The following is an 18,110-nucleotide window of genomic DNA, read 5'->3' on the forward strand; positions in this document are numbered from 1 at the left end:
AATGTGTTTGAAAAATGTACATGGAAATGGAATTTGTAAAATCAGTACCTGAAATGTTAAATAAAAGGTAAGTTTGATCCAAACGTATTTAAAGCATTTCTTCGGTGACGTATACCGGAGGTCTGCCACCAAAGCCTTTCAGGTGTTTGATCCCTTCTACATTTTGATCGAAGGTGTGGCAGGGAAAATAACTCAAGGCATAGTTTTGGACACTTGAGCGCCCCCTCCAACTCCTCGAATTGCTTGGTGGCCTGCATAGTTTGTCTGCTGCTCAACTGTTGTGTCTATTGACAAGTACTACTCTGTGTCCCTTTTCCGTACACAATGGACCAAGGCCGCAGCATAATTCGTTCTTTCTTTACTCTTCCTGGCCAGAGCTCGTATTTTAATTGAAAGAAGGTGTCATTGTGTATGTCCTCTCCGAAGCAGTATGGGGAGGACGGACTTTGCGGATCTGTGTCTTGTAGCTGGAGGTAGAGAAGAAGCGCGGGGGAAGCCTTTTTGTGGGTGGGACGTTGTCGCTTAAGTAATTAACAACCCAGATAAGCTACAGGGAACTGGCGAGGGACTGGAGCAGCCTTCTGCTGTGGCGGTGTAGGTAGTTCAGTTGTGTTTTTCATCTCGAACCCCCATTTGCATGAGAAACGTTATCTCCCCACCCTCTCCAAAGCACCCAACATTTCAACTTAGATCGTGGCTGGGGAATGCTAAATGAAGGTCCAACGACTGTAGCCTGTTGAGCTCTTTTTTGTTTTAAACCAGAATGGGAAAATAAAACCTTTATTGCAAACAAAGGAAGTCCAAACTCCTACTGGACGGCGTGCACATATTGTTTCAAAAAGTAATACAAAGTGTACGATTCTTTTTGTTTGCTCTCATCAGCCTGTTTACCGTTTCATTGGCATTCCTACAGTTGAAATAAGCTGCAGAGGATGTTCCGCACTTCACAGAGTGCTCGTAGGCTGGCGCCCATGCAGCTCGACCGAGCGCCTCCTTTACAGAGGGGCTCGAAGAAGGGATGTCTAGTGTTTCTCACTCGGCGCCTCCCGTAAACACCCCCCCCCCCCCCCCCCCCAGAACTTTGTCTGATGTCAGTTTCACGTGCCATCGCCTGTAACCTACCCCTAATGTTTCAAGTTCACCCCCTCTGTGTGACGTCACATGCCTCGACGCCTCCTGTAAATGGCCCCTGATGCTCCAGACGGACACCCTCTCTATGATGTCTGATTTAATTGCTCACAAGGTAATGTGTACATGGCCACTGAAGCGTACCCACTGTCATAAGTGTGTCTAATGTCACGTATTCACGCCTCTCCTTTTAAATGGTACCCGACGTCTTATGCTTACCCTACATTTAATAAGCTGATACGATGACTACAGCTTGTATGAACTTTTCGCACAGTTCAGAGAAACTGAGCAGTCACACCCTTACACAGCATCGGTGAGTGCTTGTGAGACGCTGCATAGACACCACTCTGCTCCAGTCAGCAATAGACCGCGCTCTGAAGCCCCCCGCCTGCGGGCCGCTGCAGTCAGACCCCTGGGCCGCTATTGTTGGCCGGCTGCCATCCATACACCATGTTTGGGATTCACCCGGATCGAAGCGCTCTCCCGTAGCACCAGTGCGCATGGGTGATTTCACACAATCGCGGTTAATCTCAGCCGAGGGGTTTCACCAGGTAGATTTACACAAATAACCCACTCATGCTGCTGTCCCAGGTCTGACCATCGCCCCGCAAGCAAGCGTAACAGCCAGAGGCGCAACTAGAGCCACATTTCGGGGGGGGGGGGGGGGGGGGGGGGGCTAAGAAAACATTTCGGTGGGGGCTGGATCTTTAAGCAATTGGCAGAGTGGAGCTGCAGGGGCTCTTAGAAGGGGTGAAACAACAGCGAGGCCTCATTAACATGCAAATGGTCTTTTAAAGACCTGTGAAGTGCTCGGGTGCGGATGTGTGTGCGCCCGGAAGCTGTCTCATCCCGGGCTGCCACATACGAGGGGGGGGGGGGGGGGGGCAGGCTGAATTCCTGTGAGTCCAATGGGTGTTGCGCGCCTGGTATCAGCCACCAGTCTTCCATCAGCATCTAACGCACTCCAGCCGATCTTTACAAAAACGATACCGTGCGGCCGCCAACACCGGTGCTTCGCTAGAACTGGTTAGCCATAAACCTCAAACTATGTTATAAGTAACTGACTCAGTCCCAGCCCTACCAAACGTTTCATAACAAAATGCACTCTGGCAACGGGAGCATTATTTTAAATTTGGTATTATAACTACCTTTATTTAGAAACTTTATAGAAATATTTATAGTAATTGTACAAGGCTAGGCAGCTCTTTATGCTCCTCTGTCTGGAGTTCATTCACCATTTCCTACACAAACTACCTATCCCTCTCTATCTTCCTGTTTATCTATTCCGTTCAGCTCTCACCCCTATCTATGCTATCTATTCATCATGCCACATAATTCCACTACACAAATACATTCTCCACCACATAATTCCACATCACACCATTCCACAACAATTCTAATACAACTTACATAATTCCACTTCTTCACCACATACATCGACTCCGCTCCAAACCAAAACATGTGGGTAAATATATTGTAATTTACAACGCCAGTAGCTCTAACGCTCGCAGACCTATAGCACTGCACATGCGTGTTTAAATATGTTATATGGCACGGACAATGCTGCCAATGTCATACCCTTTTTTTTCCTACTGTCAACCCTGCTGCTGTACAGCATGGCTCAAAAAAAACATTGTCAAAGCCAATAGGTCTTGCTTAGCTGAGAGCCTTTGGCTTTTGTTAATGCTTGTTTCACAGAAGGAGAGGGCTGGCAGCAAATGGTAGATACCGGGTACTCCAAAAAGTGAAAATGTCAAAAAACAAAAATGTGGCATGGGGACGGATGGAGGACAGGGGTGGGGGGGAGTGACAGAGCACGCAAACAAGCGCAGGGCTGAAGTGTACGAGAGAGAGAGCCTGAAAGCACATTCACTCTCATGGAGTGCTTAACAAAAAGAAAAGGGCAGTTCTCTAAAAGTGTGCAATTGAAGGTTGCAGTTAAAGGGGTCATGCTTTAAGGGAGGGACAAACACAAGAAGAGAAATCCAAGCCTTCTAAACTAATGAGATTGACCATAAAACCAACCAGTGGTGTGCAATGGGCCAACTATATGCCTTCTTTCAATTCACATTAGATCTTTCACAACCGGACAACCTGTGCTGTTTGGTAGATGAGAATTAAAAATTAGTCAGAGCTTATAAGACCCAGCGACAGAACAGATCCAAACCATATTTCAAAGAAACAGGGTCATTTATAGTATGGTAGGTGCCCTCCAGTCTGCTAGGTTGGCAACGGCTTTTGCTTCCAACACCCCCATACTACGCTGAGGAATCTTCCAAGGGATCTCATTGCTAAAAGTAAATCTACCTGTAGGGTAGATGCACTTTCACCCAAAATTAATGCAGTGCAGGCCAAGATGCTGTTTTGGTCCGCTCTAAATTCTTTTTTGTTTTTCATAAACAACCTTCCCAAGCAAGAGTTTGTGTGTAAATAACAGAAAACACTGTCCCTCACAAGCAGGGAGTCCTCTTCCTGTGTGGGATCCATTGGTTGTTTCCCCTGTGTGGGTCCCTCATGCCTCACGTATCAATGGTTTGCAAGCAGAATTACAATAGCAAACCATTGATTCCGCGGGGTTCAAATCACTATTTGGAAAATGACGTCCAAAACTACCCCATTTCCAAATAGTGACTCAGACACCATTTCAAACCCCATTTGCCGATTCAGAAAAATGTCAGATTAGCTAAATGGATTAAGTAGATTAGAAAAAGCTTCTTACTGGTCACCAACACTCCGATTTAGCGAATCAGTAAAAAGCTTTTACGTCAGATCCCATGTGATTTGCAGTGCCACATTCCAGTACTGATGGATGCGTCATATCTATTCTATCCAAAGGGTAGATAGGGTGGGATATATTGGGGGCGGCTTAGAGATAGTTTTCAAATCTCAATTTAAATGCATTATTGAGTCAGGTCTGAATACCCTCACTTGTGAAGCCACTAACTTCAAACTCATTCTTTCAGCCACTTGTACTTTTGGAGGGCTTTTGATCTAGACCCCCAGGACCCAGACCGCCGTTCCTTCAAGTACTTAAACAGCTTTTTGAACCAGTTATAGCAGAGAATTCTCTGATTATCATGGGGGATTTTAATTTTCATCTAGAGGAGAGGGACAACCAAGACTCTACTGCTCTCATAGGGATGCTCTATAGTATTGTTCTACATCAACAAGTAACGGCTCCAACTCACAAAGCAGGACACACATTGGATGGAATCTTCTCCAATGATCCAAGAATCACCTACCAAAACACCATACCTATCTGTTGGTCCGAGCACAGTGCAGTGTTGTTTGATTCCCTCCCCCCAGCGATAGCGGTAGAGCATAGAACCCTTCACCGCCCAAACAGAACTAGAAGCTGGAAAGGTATTTCAGCTGAGACCTTAACCAACACTTTAAATAAAACTCCTTGTATAATCCAAGAGGATTCTAATCTTGGGGCGGAGGCCTTTGCAACATGGCTATAATCTGCAGCTAATATTCTGGACCCTTTGAAGGTATACGCCCCCCAAAAATGTCGTCCTTCGGTCCCCTGGTATGATGACAAACTCAGAATATTAAAACAAGCCTGCCGGCGCTCTGACCATGCCTGGAGATTAAACCTTAGAGGAACATGAAAGAACGTTATACAGAGCAAGCATTAAGGAATACAAACATGCACTAGTGGAAGAAAAATTCAAATACTGCACATAAAAAATTGAAAACGCATCATCGACAAAAGAGTTATTTAAGCTGGTACAACAGCTTTCATCCTCCCAACGTGCAGCAGAACCAGAGACCTCGCAAGCATTCTGCGATCAACTGGCCGTTTTCTTTCAATCCAAAATCATGGATATGTATACCGGTTTTGATCTTTACCCTGGAGCTTCCCCTAAAACTCCGGTATCCAATCTTACTAAGGGGGCGCCTTTGGAGCCCTGCAGCCCGAATAGGGGTCTTTCAATATTCTCTGATCTCTCGCCTCCACTTGTTGCACAATACCTTTTGAGAACGGATGGTAGTTCACCCATGGAGGCCTGTCCACCAGCAGTTCTCCATATGGCACCAAACACCATAGCAGAACCTCTCTGTAAACTCATGAATAATGTTATTCTATCCGGAATCTATCCGCTCAGTTGGAAACAAGCCATTATTAGGCCACTCCTAAAAAAATACAATTTAGATCCAGGAGACTGCAAGAACTACCATCCCATATCTTTGCTTCCAGTTCCAGCTAAAATCTTGGAGCTGCATCTCAATAAGCAGCTCATGAAAACGGCAGAACAACAATCATGGTTTAATGATTCCCAGTTTGGGTTCAGGCAACATCATGGGACGGAAACAGCTTTAATATCGGCCACTGATTACATCAGGCGTACTGTGGATGAAGGACAGGGGTAGTGCTGATTCTCTTAGCTCTGTCAGCAGCATTTGACACCATCTCACCTATTCTGCTGCAGGCAAGTCTACAGAGTCTTGGTGTCTCGAATCAAGCATTAGCCCTCCTGCCCTCATTCTTAACAGTTAGATCCCAAAGGGTGAAATTACAATCTTTTCACGCAGACTCCTTTGTTTTACCCTGTGGAGTCCCGCAGGGATAGTCTCTGAGCCCTACTCTTTTTAATCTTTACGTGGCACCCCCCACAACCGTGATTCACTCATTTGGACTGGAGGTAGTGTCATACGCAGATGGCACACAGATCATGGTTTCTATCCCTAAAGGTCCATGCTCAACATCACAAAATATTCTCGGATGCATGTCTAAAGTGGCAGAATGGATGTCTGCTAACTTTTTGAAACTCAATGGGGAGAAAACAGAGGTGATGATATTTGCATCAGGGACATCAAAGTTGAACAGTAAGTGCTGGTCTCAATCCTTAGGATGCTGTCCTGTCCCGAGCCAGAAGGCCAAGAAACTTGGAGTTCTGATGGATACTGAACTCAACTTTGGTATCCAAATGAACCGTACCATCTCGACCTGCTCCTGGCTCATAAGGATGTTAAAAAAATGTTTTACTTTTATCCAACGACCAGCACGAATACAGGTAGCACTAGCCTTGGTAATGTCCAGACTTGACAACTGCAACTCACTGTATTTGGGCGCTATTAAGAGTTTGCAGTATAAACTCCAGGTGCTTCAGAATGCACTGGACATTCCCAGGAAACAATCCGCCAGGAAGGGACTAGAATCCCTGCACTGGCTCCCTATTGAAAAACGCATTAGCTTCAAATCACTCTGTATGGTTCACAAGTGACTGCATCTTCCCTACCCGTCAAGATTAAAAACAATGTTTAGTTGGCACTCCCCCAGTAGACCCTGCGATCCTCGTTTCAAATGCAATTGGTGGTATCAGGAACCAAAAAGAGGAAGTGGGGGGACAGAGCATTCTCAGTGGTAGCGAGTAAACTTTGGAACTCCCTTCCCCTTGCCCTTAGGTCTATTCCTCTTCTGCTTCCATTCCGAAAGGCTCTTAAGACCTGGCTTTTTTCAGTCTAGAATCTATCTGTTTTTCTTCTCCTCTTCATCTCTTTTCAGGTCTCTAGCGCCTTTATGCCTTAGGGTAATTGTCGCGCTCTACAAATTATAAATCAAATTGAAATATCAAAAAGAACCAAAGCAAGTACGATTTGAGCTGTAGGCATGTGCGAATAATCCCTGTTATAATGAAGACCTTGCTACACAAAGACTATTGATGATAAGACTGATTGGGCAATGATGTAGATCCGGCCATTTCATATTGGTCCACGCATGCTTGGATTATACCAGCTCGTTAGAACATCCACTGACAGTGTAAATGACTTGTATACAGGTTCATTTTATGAACATTTATCTAATGAAGTTATCTGGAAAACTGGCAAGGTCACCTCTTCGTCGACCAGTGATGAAACATATAGGTGTCCAGATATGAGGCTCGGTACCTCTTCCATAAGCTGCTTAGAGAAGCCCTTGACGTGCACCCTGTTCCATAAATGAGATCATGGCATCCAAAGACCCATAAAGGCTGTCATCTGATCGTGAGACAATTAAGTGCAAGATAAAGAGACACGGACAGGGCATGTTCAATGATAAGAAAAAATATCGCAGATCGCTCAATGTGCAAAGAAATAATCACACAAGTGCCCTGCATTACACGCGGTTTTAGCATTAAGATACCTGAGAAAAGCATAACACTTGTATTTTATCACCCTTTTGAAGAGTAAGCTCTTGAGTTCAGATGGTAAGAAGACCACAGGGAAATGGCCGTCCTTCTGGGAGAAGATTGAAAGTCTACGCTGGATGAGAAAGAGGCGCAAGGACAACGTGGAGGCTCTGAGGGAGGGAGCATTTGTCGATCTTGCTTCCCGTTGCCAGGCTGTGATCTGCTGCAGGGTTACTCCGAAACAGAAGGCCGTAGTTGTGGATTTGGTGAAGAAGCATAAGAAAGCCATCACACTTGCTATTGGCGATGGTGGCAATGACGTCAACATGATCAAAAGTAAGGCATGAGGAGTACCTGTGACACCCCTTTATCTCTGTAACATTATAGGGTCAGGGAATGTGAGGGTCAGCGAGTTCTGCTTGAACTCTAAAGTAATGAGTTTTGTAGGGTTCTAGAGCAGGCTTGAGTGTGGTTTTTAAAGGGTGTTGGTAACTGTTACCCAACAATCTTCATTGAATTGAGGCCTACTAACTCAGTGTGCAAGCCTTTGGGAAATGTAGTGTTGTCAGACATTTTCTGAATAGGGTGTATTCATTATTCTCTTTTTGATTTCCAAAATTGACATCCCCTATCCCCCCCTCCCCCATTCGCCACGATGTTTGGTACACTCTATTTGGGCTGTGGATGGGGTGGGTGAATAATAGGTATTTAGGTCTGAATAGCCTTTATTGTGGACCCTTATCCAAACCCCCCCCCCCCCCTCTATGAGAACATAATACTCCTCTTCCTCTCTTCATACTTGTGGTGAAGACACTGTTGGCCAAGGGTTGTAGGGAACACTATAGGGGCTGCACGCTCCACCTTCTTTTTTCTGCTGCTCGCAGACTTCATACACAAAGGAAGCTGAAAAACGGCCTGGCACTTGGCTGTGGGTCGGGAAGCTAGCCAGCCCTTAGAGCTGTGTGGAAATGTAGCTATAGCTCATGAGGTGTAGCGAGGGATTGGAAGAGGAACTGTCCAGGGAAACGGGGGAAGATGTATGTAGGAATGTTCTTTAAAAAAAATAATCAGAGGACTCTGTTCACATTCAGATTTTTGCAATTTTATATTTGAATGATTTAAATTCAAAATGATTGTACTTATTTTTAATTGACAGATATTGCTAGATTCCGAAAGAATGTGTTATGTGGATAATAAATGCACACGTGTTTTTCCTTAACCTTGGAAGTGTGTACTTTCTATAGTGCGTGCTCTGCTCACATCTAGGAGTAAAGAAACTGCCAAACGTCACTTATCCATGCCGTTATGAATATGGCAACCTGGAACGCCTAGAAGGATTTGTGTGTTGTCATTTGTGAGGGTGTGGGTTTTACTCCCGGGGCTTCGGACCTCGCCACAGATACATGCGGTCCTTTGTACCACACTTTCCTGTGCACAGCTACGCAACAACGGGGGCTGCCGGCTGTCTGACAAGATAAAGCCCGAATATTATACACCCTCTGAGTCAGTAGACTGCTGACAACACTAGGATTTACAGCGACGACCAGTGAAGAGAGTATGGATATTACACTGGGTTCATTTTTGGAAAATTTACAAAACGTATTGATTATTTGTAAACAATGCACGTTAAAGGAAATTGTTTCTGTTATATCTTATTTTTTGAGAAAGTTACTAAAAATGTGGCGCCGTGTTCGCACGCAGTGGAAGGCAGTTCACCACTGGTTAACTTTCAGTAGCTTATTTCTCTATTTGGTTGTTAGACAGGGAGTAATGAGGTGAAATCTTTGCCTAGAGAATATTACCTAGTACTACCCTTTACGCGTACCCATTCCTGAACTGTAAAATCCCCTATCTGCCCTAATCCACCCTAAAAACCTCTTGCTCCCCTTCACACCCACCCATTCCTGAACCCTAAAAACCTCTCATTACCCATTACCCCTACCCAGACCTAAAAGGTAAAAACCCTTATTTCTAAAAGGGCACTATATTTTTATATACATATATATGTGTGTGTATGTTTATATAGAGAAATATACACACACTAGTGTACAGATCAGGCAAGAAAGGTATGGTCCAAATCAACATATGGCGGGCCTGTTCGGAACACAAAACCCTCATTCACAGGCCTTCTCTGAAAAGGACACCGCCACTAGAAAGAAGGTGTTACCCAAATAGTGTCGATGTCTTCTTTTCTTGCAGCTGCCCACATTGGCGTAGGCATCAGTGGCCAGGAAGGCCTTCAAGCCGTTCTTGCCAGCGACTATGCCCTGGCGCAGTTCTGCTTCCTCCAGCGCCTCCTACTGGTCCACGGCCGGTGGTCCTACTACCGCATCTGCAAGTTCCTCCGCTACTACTTCTACAAAACATTTGCCTACATGCTGACCAGTATCTGGCTCGCCTTCTTCAACGCCTTCAGCGCAATGGTAAGTGTTGGGTTTGCGGATGACTGTGCATCTCTGCGAGAAAAGGGCGAGGTCTGGGGAGGGTCTGTGTCTCTGCTGCTACACCAGACTGAGGGCTAGATTCAAACGACTCTGTGCAGTCAATGCGTTAATGACACTGGGGTGCAAATTGCAAAGTTTTGCTGCTTCACTTACACGAAAGTAGGACTCGTGTAATGCATTCATTTACTCACTATTCAACTACATGTTAACATGCATATATTTTCTCAACTATGCAGTTGGGCAGCTTTCTAAGGTTGCTGCCCGGCAGCATAAGAAGTGTATGTAAACACAATAAATTAAAAGCAAGTCAAATCTACTCCTCGGTTGATTCACAAAATAGTTTTCACGCTTTGCACTAGAGCACATGAAAAAAGAACCTTTTGCACTTTGGCTAGTTTACAAAATAAATGTAGAATGTTCAGAATGCTCTGCGTTTGCAAATACTGCCAGGGTGGGACTGGAAAGCAAACGTAACTCTGGTAAATCTGTTCCTTCTAGCCCACCTTGCAATGAACAGCAATATCAAGATCAGCATGAGGAGTCCCACCAAGAAAATATAGGGAAATTCAAAATTGAATTGAAACGGTGCGTGTAGAGCAGCGTAATTTAAATATATTGACCTAATAGATTAACTATGCATTTTAAAAGGCAATTCAAGAGGGACCTCCTGAAGGGTTGCATACTTGAGAATCAGGCACAGACCAGCACAGACTGTTGGTCGGCCCTTATGATGCTCGGGCCTCTGATGCTCAAGTGGGTAACACTTCAGTTGGGAGAGGAAACAACCTGACCCCACGCTTGGATCAGGCATAAAGGCACTATTATTCGGGGTCGGGTTAGACTCACCAAACACACATCCTTTGACTGTGCCCTAAACTCCACCTCCCCTAAACAACACACTAACATAGTGCCAATATCTGCCACACTCACCAACGCTCCCGCAGCAACGTACAGGTAACATGAATAAGCAGACAAGACAACTTTTTGGTGGAGAAAATTGCTGCAGGTTTATTAGCATACCAAATATGCCAACATGGTGGGTTATCTTACAGGCGATCCAAAGGTAAGCCGCCCCTCGCGGCCTACCACCTGAAGGGGCCAACTTGCATCATGGTCTTAGACAATCGGTGCTTAGCGGTTGTGGTGAGGGGATAGCCCCTCCCACTTCCGGTGAACCATTGGTCCACCATATAACTCACGCCCCCCCTACGAGGGGCGGAGCGTTCAAGCAACCCCCGGTTGTACAGGTTTCCAACTGCCCGTAGGACAGATGGGGCGCCGTCGCACCCCAGGGTCCACCGCACAGACTTCCTGGGGATATTCGGCCTCAGCACCCTTTGTGCTCCTGAAGAGGGTATCCCTGAGTACCTTTTTTGCCTCTCTATCGCCATGTAACTCCGCCACAGCCCTGGGTGTGGCGACCGTCGCAGCCAGGGCCCCCCACCAAGGCCAGCGCTCCTACTTACATCCCTGTATTTCCAGGGCCTCCCCTAGGTCCAGGAGGAACAAGTCCATGCCTATTCTGGAGAGATGTATTCCATCGTCCTCGAAACACCCTGTGGATTTAGCATGAAGCAATCCATATCTTATGAATCCAAACCCCATTTGTAAGGTGAATTTACTCATCGCGCAATTGACTCTCCTGCGCGCAGCCTCCATTGCTTCCCCAGATCGGGCTCACTGCCACAGGACCCGTGGAGTGATCTCTGACCACCACAGTTCGCATGTCCCTAACTGATTGCTTGATTTGCAAATTGTGGCTTTCATGTTTTGAAGCAATGTCCTTTTGCCCAGGGCTATCGGGTCGTTACCCCTTCAGGTGTATAACTAGCAGGTTGGGGGGACTGGTAACTCCCCCCAGTCTCTGCTGAAGGTTGTCCAACAACCCATTCCATCACATGCCCGGGTACCCCAGCCAAGTTATCTTGGTGTTTGAAAAGCCATGCCTCCACTTGCTGCCTTCAGCCCACTGTGCCAATCTGCTGACGCCAGAGTGGCCAATCACCCAGACCTTTGTTCCTGGTAAATAAAGTAATGTGATGTTGCAAAACGTTTATTAACAACACAGCACGCAAAATGAAACAGTAAAATTACACTGAACAACACACTGCCGCCAGTACCCGGAAAACCGGTTCCTGCGAGCAAATCAAATTACGTGGCTCATGGCCATAGAGAATTGTAAACAGAAAATTAACCACCACACCACACATCCGTCAGTCGCCAGGACCCGGCTGTTGAAAGGCCAATAAAGTTTGTGGGCTCATGGCCGTTTGTATCTCTTGAAACAGTGGGATTGCCAACGCCCCACCTGTTTGATACCCTCTGCTGGCAAGCCTTCCTTAAACGCTGTCGTTGCTGCCCCTATGCGGAAAGAGTGGCTGCAGAAATGCTTGCTAGGGTCCTTGTTGCCAGACAGCGCCAGGTACGTGTGCATAACGTGTTCCACCTGGTACTTTGTAAGGGGCGTGCTGTCTGCGTGGAGGAAAAGGTAACCGTCTGCTGCCGGGCGCAGGGCCAAATAGGCGGCGAACAGACTGACGGGGCAATACCTGCCATCCCCCAAACTGCGCAGCCAGAAAACCCTTCCCTCCCTGCTCTGATCAGTCTTAGACCTTCTTAGCGTTACTTTGAGGGAATCCTTAGAGAGCACCACATCTTGGCTTTTCAGTGCCACCCCAGACTTATCATTCTTCGCTCTGGCCACCAACTCACTAATTTGAAGTGCCCCAAAGAAAGCCAGGCTGAACGTGGCAGCAAACAATGCAGCCTCAAATGCCGAGTGAGTGGCCTTGTGCATCCAATCTAGCATCCCCTGCAGTGTCTCAAAGTCTATGGGGGACCTATTGTCCGGTGCCTTTGGTTCACTCCTGGCCCACCCTTTTAATGCAGCTCTGATCACAAAGGATCTTGTTGGATCTGACCGGCCCTTTAGTCTAGCGTGGTGGCTGATTGCTGCAAGATAGCCCGATATCCATGAATGACTCTTCCCATTGTCTTTAGCCCACAATATGAAGGACTGCACTCTGCTTTCTAAAGATAGTTCGCCTTCATCCCATGCACCCAACACTGAACAACATATTTTCACACAGGACTTATATCTCTGATTTGTCCTGGGCGCTAGGGATAGCTCCCCCAGCCCCCTCAGTCACTTTTCCACTTCAACAGGAACCAAAGGTGTGCTGGGAAAGGGGTCCCCTCCTCTCTCGCTCTCGGCCACGCCTCCCGGAACCGGCGCCACTGAAAACGAGAGAGAGCATCAGCCGCTGTGTTCTGCACACCCTGAATGTGTCACGCCCTGCATTCAACATTGTTGTAAAGACAAGCCTGCACCAACTCCCTCAAGAGGCACAAAACCAGAGACCAACTCGCGGACTGGGAGTTGATGGCCTGCACTACCGCCAGATTGTCAGACCAAAAAAGGACCCTCTTAGCTGCCAGTACTGTAGGCCATAAGTGGAAAGCCACCACAATCGGGAATAACTCGAACACTGTGATGTTGGCCGTGATCCTTTTCTTGTGCCAGGCGTTGGGCCATTTCTCGGCACACCATTCCCTGTCTAGAATGTCCCCGAATCCTTCCCTGCCTGATGCGTCTGTATATAGGGCTAGGTCCGGGCTGCCTGCCTATGGAGCCCTCCAAATTACTGAGCCGTTAAATTTGGCCAGGAACTCCGCCCACTTGGCCAGGTCCCGTCTCATGCCTTTGCTTAGTTTTACCATGTGGTGCTTTTTGTGACCTTGGCGGTGGCCCTGGCCAACCTTCTGGCAAAAACTCCTCCAGCTGGTATGACCCTTGCTACAAAATTCAGTTTCCCCAGGAGGCCTTGAATGCATTCCAGGGTGGCCCTGCCCGGCCCAAACACAGACTGAATATGTTGTGCTAGGTCACGGACCTTGTCTGTTGGCAATCTGGACTCCCCTGCGATGGTCTCCAGCTCGATCCCTAGAAAAGTTAAAACCTGCGCCGGACCCACCATTTTACCTGGCGCTAGGGGGACCCCCAAGTGACTGGCCAACTGTTCAAAATCCTCAAGGGCCTGCTTACAGTCCTGTGTGCCGTCACTCCCTATGAACAAGAAGTCATCTAGGTAATGGGTCACCCCTACAACCCCATAGGTATCCTGGAGGGCCCATTGCAGGAAGCAACTGAACGCCACAAAATATGCACACAACACAGCGCAACCCATGGGCATGCATTTGTCAAAAAAGTACCTGCCCTCTAGCTTGAAACCCAGCAGGTGATGGCGGCTCGGGTGGACTGGTAGCAAGCGAAAAGCAGATTCGATGTCCGCCTTTGCTAACCAGGCCCCTCTGCCCGCCCTCCTGACTAGGTCCAATGCCACGTCCAGAGTACAATAAGACACGGAGCAGGTGCCCTCCTCTAGCCCATGGTTAACTGATGCACCTTCTGGGTAAGAGAGGTGGTGAATCAGTCTAAAAGCCCCCGGGTCCTTCTTGGGCACCACCCTCAGGGGAGAGACCACATAGTTGTCCAGCGGGGGTTGCAAGAATGGACCCGCCACCCTGCCCAAGGCCCTCTCCTTCTCTGCCTTGGCCCGGACTATCTCTGGTTGCTCTCTCGATGATCTGAGGTTGTCGGCCTCTCTGTTGCCCAGGGGGCCCACGGTGGGGATAATAAAGCCTTCGTTAAACCCAAACAGTAGCATGCCTGAGTAGAGACTTGATGTTGGCCAGGCTGACAGGGGGAGGGCCTTTGGTGGAGTGCCCGGGTATTGTTGTACTAGCTGTGGTGAAAAGGCTCCCGGATATGTCTGAGTCGCTCTCGGGGACTAGGTGGTGCACATGGTTGGGCGATGGGTGGGGGGGAGGGGGAGCTTGAGATATATATGATCTTTCTGCCTTAACTTTGTTGCCCGCCTTTGTCGGCTGGCTGTCTATCTTGCTTTGTGTGGCAAGAAACCGCTGGGTGGTGCCCTACACATGTGTTACACGCGCGCAGGAACTTGCATGTCTTACCCCAGGAGCAGGATCCATTGTTAAACAGGCGGCATGTACCCGGGGGGGACCTCTTGAAACCTCCCTTTTGTCTCCCCCCTTTGCGTGCCCCGCGAAATGTCTGTTTGCCCCTTGCGCCTGCTTGAAAGAACCCCCTGGAATACGATTGTCCCACCTGTGTATTTACCTGGGGGCCTACACTCTGCTGTGAACGGGCACCCATATGGTCCATCCAAAGCTGGATCTCTTTTTGGTCCCAGCCCATCTCCAAGCACTGTGACATCTTCCTCCTGAACTCCCTATCATAGTTCAACCATCCATTTCCCCTCCACCTCATGGCCTCATTGTGTATGGTCCTAGAGTATTGCACCAACCCGGGTCCCTGTTCTGGAAATTTCTCCATAGTCACAGAAGCTAGGATGGAGAAAGCCTCTAGCCAGTTTGCTATGTTCTTCTCTGTCCAAGGCTGATATTTTACTTTTTTATCATCCTCCTTTGCCCCCATCTTCCTGGCGTCAAGCCACTCTTGGCCCAACATGAGCAGGGTAAAAATGTCAATAAAATCACGCCTCCAAATTCCCTCTTTGGCTGCCTAGGGCACTTGCCAGGCCAGTGAACATCGCCCCGACAGCAGCGGGGCGGTCGTAACTTGTTGGACCATGGCGGGCAAGGGAGTGGGCGTGAGAGAAGACACTACAGATGTGGCCCCCGTACTGGTGTTCACCGGAGGAGGAACCGGGCTGCCTGTTTAGGGGAGGAGCGAGACGGTTGCTGGCACTGTGACTTGGACCCCGGGTGTAGGGGTTGGAGGTATTCCCACTGCCGCAGTGGCCCCCCACCTGCCCCCCTGACTCACCAATCCTTGCTGACCATACACTTGAAGCTGCTAATGTGGCTCCTTCCCTAGTCTCAATGCTGTTGCACGGATGCGCGGGGCTGGGGCCAACACTACCCACTTGAAGCTGTGACATAAAACTGTTCATAGTGTCCATGAGTTTAGCAAGCTCATCCCTAGTGGCAAAGTTACCTTGTGCCGTGGTATTGTCCATCGGGGTGGGCAGCCCCGGGGGCGGTGGAGCACCCAGCGCTGAAACGACCTCCTTAGGAGTCTGAACTGTTCTGCTTCTGGGTGTTGGCAGTGGATCTGCCGGGAAGTCCCTGGTCGTGGGCTTGCAGACCCGCTTGGTCCTAGATGGGCCTGCCTCTGCGCCGGGTTGCTGTCCTCTTGTTCGGGAGCGTTCATAATGCCGTTAGCCCATGCCAGTCCTTGGACCTTGGCCATCTCAAGGAAATTCGCCCATTGCGCGTCTTGTGAAGTGCCCGGCATCGAGTCCTCCACCTGGGATCTCTCCGGGAAAAGGGGGGGGGGGGCCGGGCTATCCATGTCAACCTCCTCACGGGCCCTTGCTCTGAGGAGAAAAGGTTTTGGGTCTGCAAAAGGATTTACTGCGTTGTCTAGGGCGGACCTCTCAAGTCCCTTGCTGCCCCCGGCGCTCCTTGCCCCCATCTTCCCGCATTCTTACTTATTAAGCGGTAGCGGTAGGGAGTGGGCCAGGGGCGTGACGTGCCCAAAGGCTGGCTCAAAGTGTGCCCTGCGTGTGCCGATGATGTGGGGGGGCTGGGGGAGAAAAGAAGACATTAGCTGGGACCGTGGTGCGAGATAAGCGAGCCTTCGCGCTCGCCACCGGTGCTGTCTCTCTTGCTCCCACCTGCAGGTGCAAGCCCTGACCAATACCTGTTCCTAATTTCTGCTGTTCATCCCTTTCCGTTGGACCGCTTGCGACGTTGCTTCCTGAACGAACGGTTCTGACCTGGAATAAAAAGGAGAGTTTTAATGCGCACCGGGACGAGGCCTGCGTCCAGGAACCCCTCGCGCACAGCCGCATCTCTGCTGGTGACCCTTGGTCCCAATAACTGCTGCGGGCACTGAAGTCGCAGAACCCCCACGAAGCAGTAGACCCGATCGAATGACGCAGCACCTGCAAATAAAGACACGTTAATCACGGCCATCAATGTGTACATTTCATGCAAACGGGTCCCACCACTTTGTTAATACGGTAGGGAGAGGGGGGGGCAGGCGAGCTCCCGCGCCCTGCACATGCCTCCTACGATAGCCCCCCTCCATAGTTGTCCTTGACCATGCACAGCTCAAGCAAGGCAGTATTCACAATCCCATAACGTGCTGGTAACCACCTGTACAGGATATTGAGTCAATAATAATTTGTTTTTTTTTGTTTTTTTGTCTGCTCCTTAAAATTTTCCTACCATGGATAAAATAAGAAAATTAAAGGGCAACCCCCGGAAACTTGGCACTGCCTGCCTTTAATTGATTATACTGAAACACCGGGAATAGAACACTTAACCTTGGGAGTAAATGCCTACAGCACCTGGTATTCCCAGGCGGCCTCCCATCCAAGTACTAACCAGGCCCGACCCTGCATGACTTCCGAGATCGACCGAGATTCTGGGTGGTATGGCCATAGGCGAGAGAGTCAGTGACACTTTCTCACGAGCAAAATTTAAGCAATGAAGACGCGGCCCAGTACAGTTATCATAATTCTAGAGACAAATCATAAGTAATAATGCATGTGCGCATTTTGATTAGCTGCTCCAAAGTTTAAAACAAACTTCAAATTTAACAAAAAATTGTGTGTACAAAATTAAATGAGTCGAGTTGATGCACATGGCATGCGTGAGCCCACTGCCAAGGTATATAAATTACCGAAATGGAAAAATGAAACTAGATTCCGAGTCCAGATACAGCTTCAGAGTCCAGATTTCTAACACCAGACACCAGGTACGAATCACACTGGGGATTTTCTGAACGTGTTTGCCACCTCCCTGTGACCCTGTGCCAGCCCTCCCGCTGGGAGGGGGGGGGACACGCGATCGCCACGCAGGAGGAGTCTTGAGCCGGTGCCCGGTGACCGGACGTCGCAGGCTGCAGTTTAGTGTGGGGGAGCCTGGACCCATTACCTGTGTAAGCCTTGTGGCGAGGGGGATGCAGGAGGAGCCAACACCAAAGATTGCCCCTGAGGTGGGGACCGGACGGATTTGGGCTTACGACGACCCCTCCAAACTGGCTCAGAAACGGGTTGATACGGCAGATAAGATTGGCCCCCAGAGAGGCCGCGGTCAGGTGCGGCGCCTCAGCATGGAGAACCCGTGTATCAGACAACATGAGGGCGAGGGCAGTGGCCTGCACGGCAACCCGCTGGCCATTACACGGGCGCGCATGCCAGCGGCCGTGCCGGCGTCCGCCCCCATCGGCCCATGCCATAATTGAACATTGTCCCGATGGAGCTTACCAGGGCCACCCCCGCCGCCCCGGACCTGGGTTGCGGCGCCCTAGGCAAGCAGAATTCCCCTTGCCCCGCTCCCCAAGTTGCATGTGCGTGCCACCCACACCTATACCGGGGGGCAGGATGCTCGCCGACTTTTTAAACCTGGCCATCAGGCCGCTACC

At 48.9% G+C, this 18,110-nt stretch overlaps 1 protein-coding gene across 2 annotated transcripts in view; it reads left to right on the forward strand.

Moving 5' to 3' along the window:
- The window catches only part of LOC146772463 (phospholipid-transporting ATPase IK-like), a 520,789-nt gene that overhangs the window by 383,145 nt on the left and 119,534 nt on the right, over positions 1 to 18,110 (forward strand). For both annotated transcript variants that reach the window (XM_085638338.1, XM_085638339.1), the window contains exons 22-23: positions 7,301 to 7,580; positions 9,444 to 9,667. In XM_085638338.1, the coding sequence (XP_085494464.1) occupies positions 7,301 to 7,580; positions 9,444 to 9,667 (504 nt within the window). The remainder of the gene's footprint in view (positions 1 to 7,300; positions 7,581 to 9,443; positions 9,668 to 18,110) is intronic.

The sequence above is a fragment of the Triturus cristatus genome, chromosome 12 (genome assembly GCF_964204655.1).
Source record: "Triturus cristatus chromosome 12, aTriCri1.1, whole genome shotgun sequence".
NCBI lineage: Eukaryota > Metazoa > Chordata > Amphibia > Caudata > Salamandridae > Triturus > Triturus cristatus.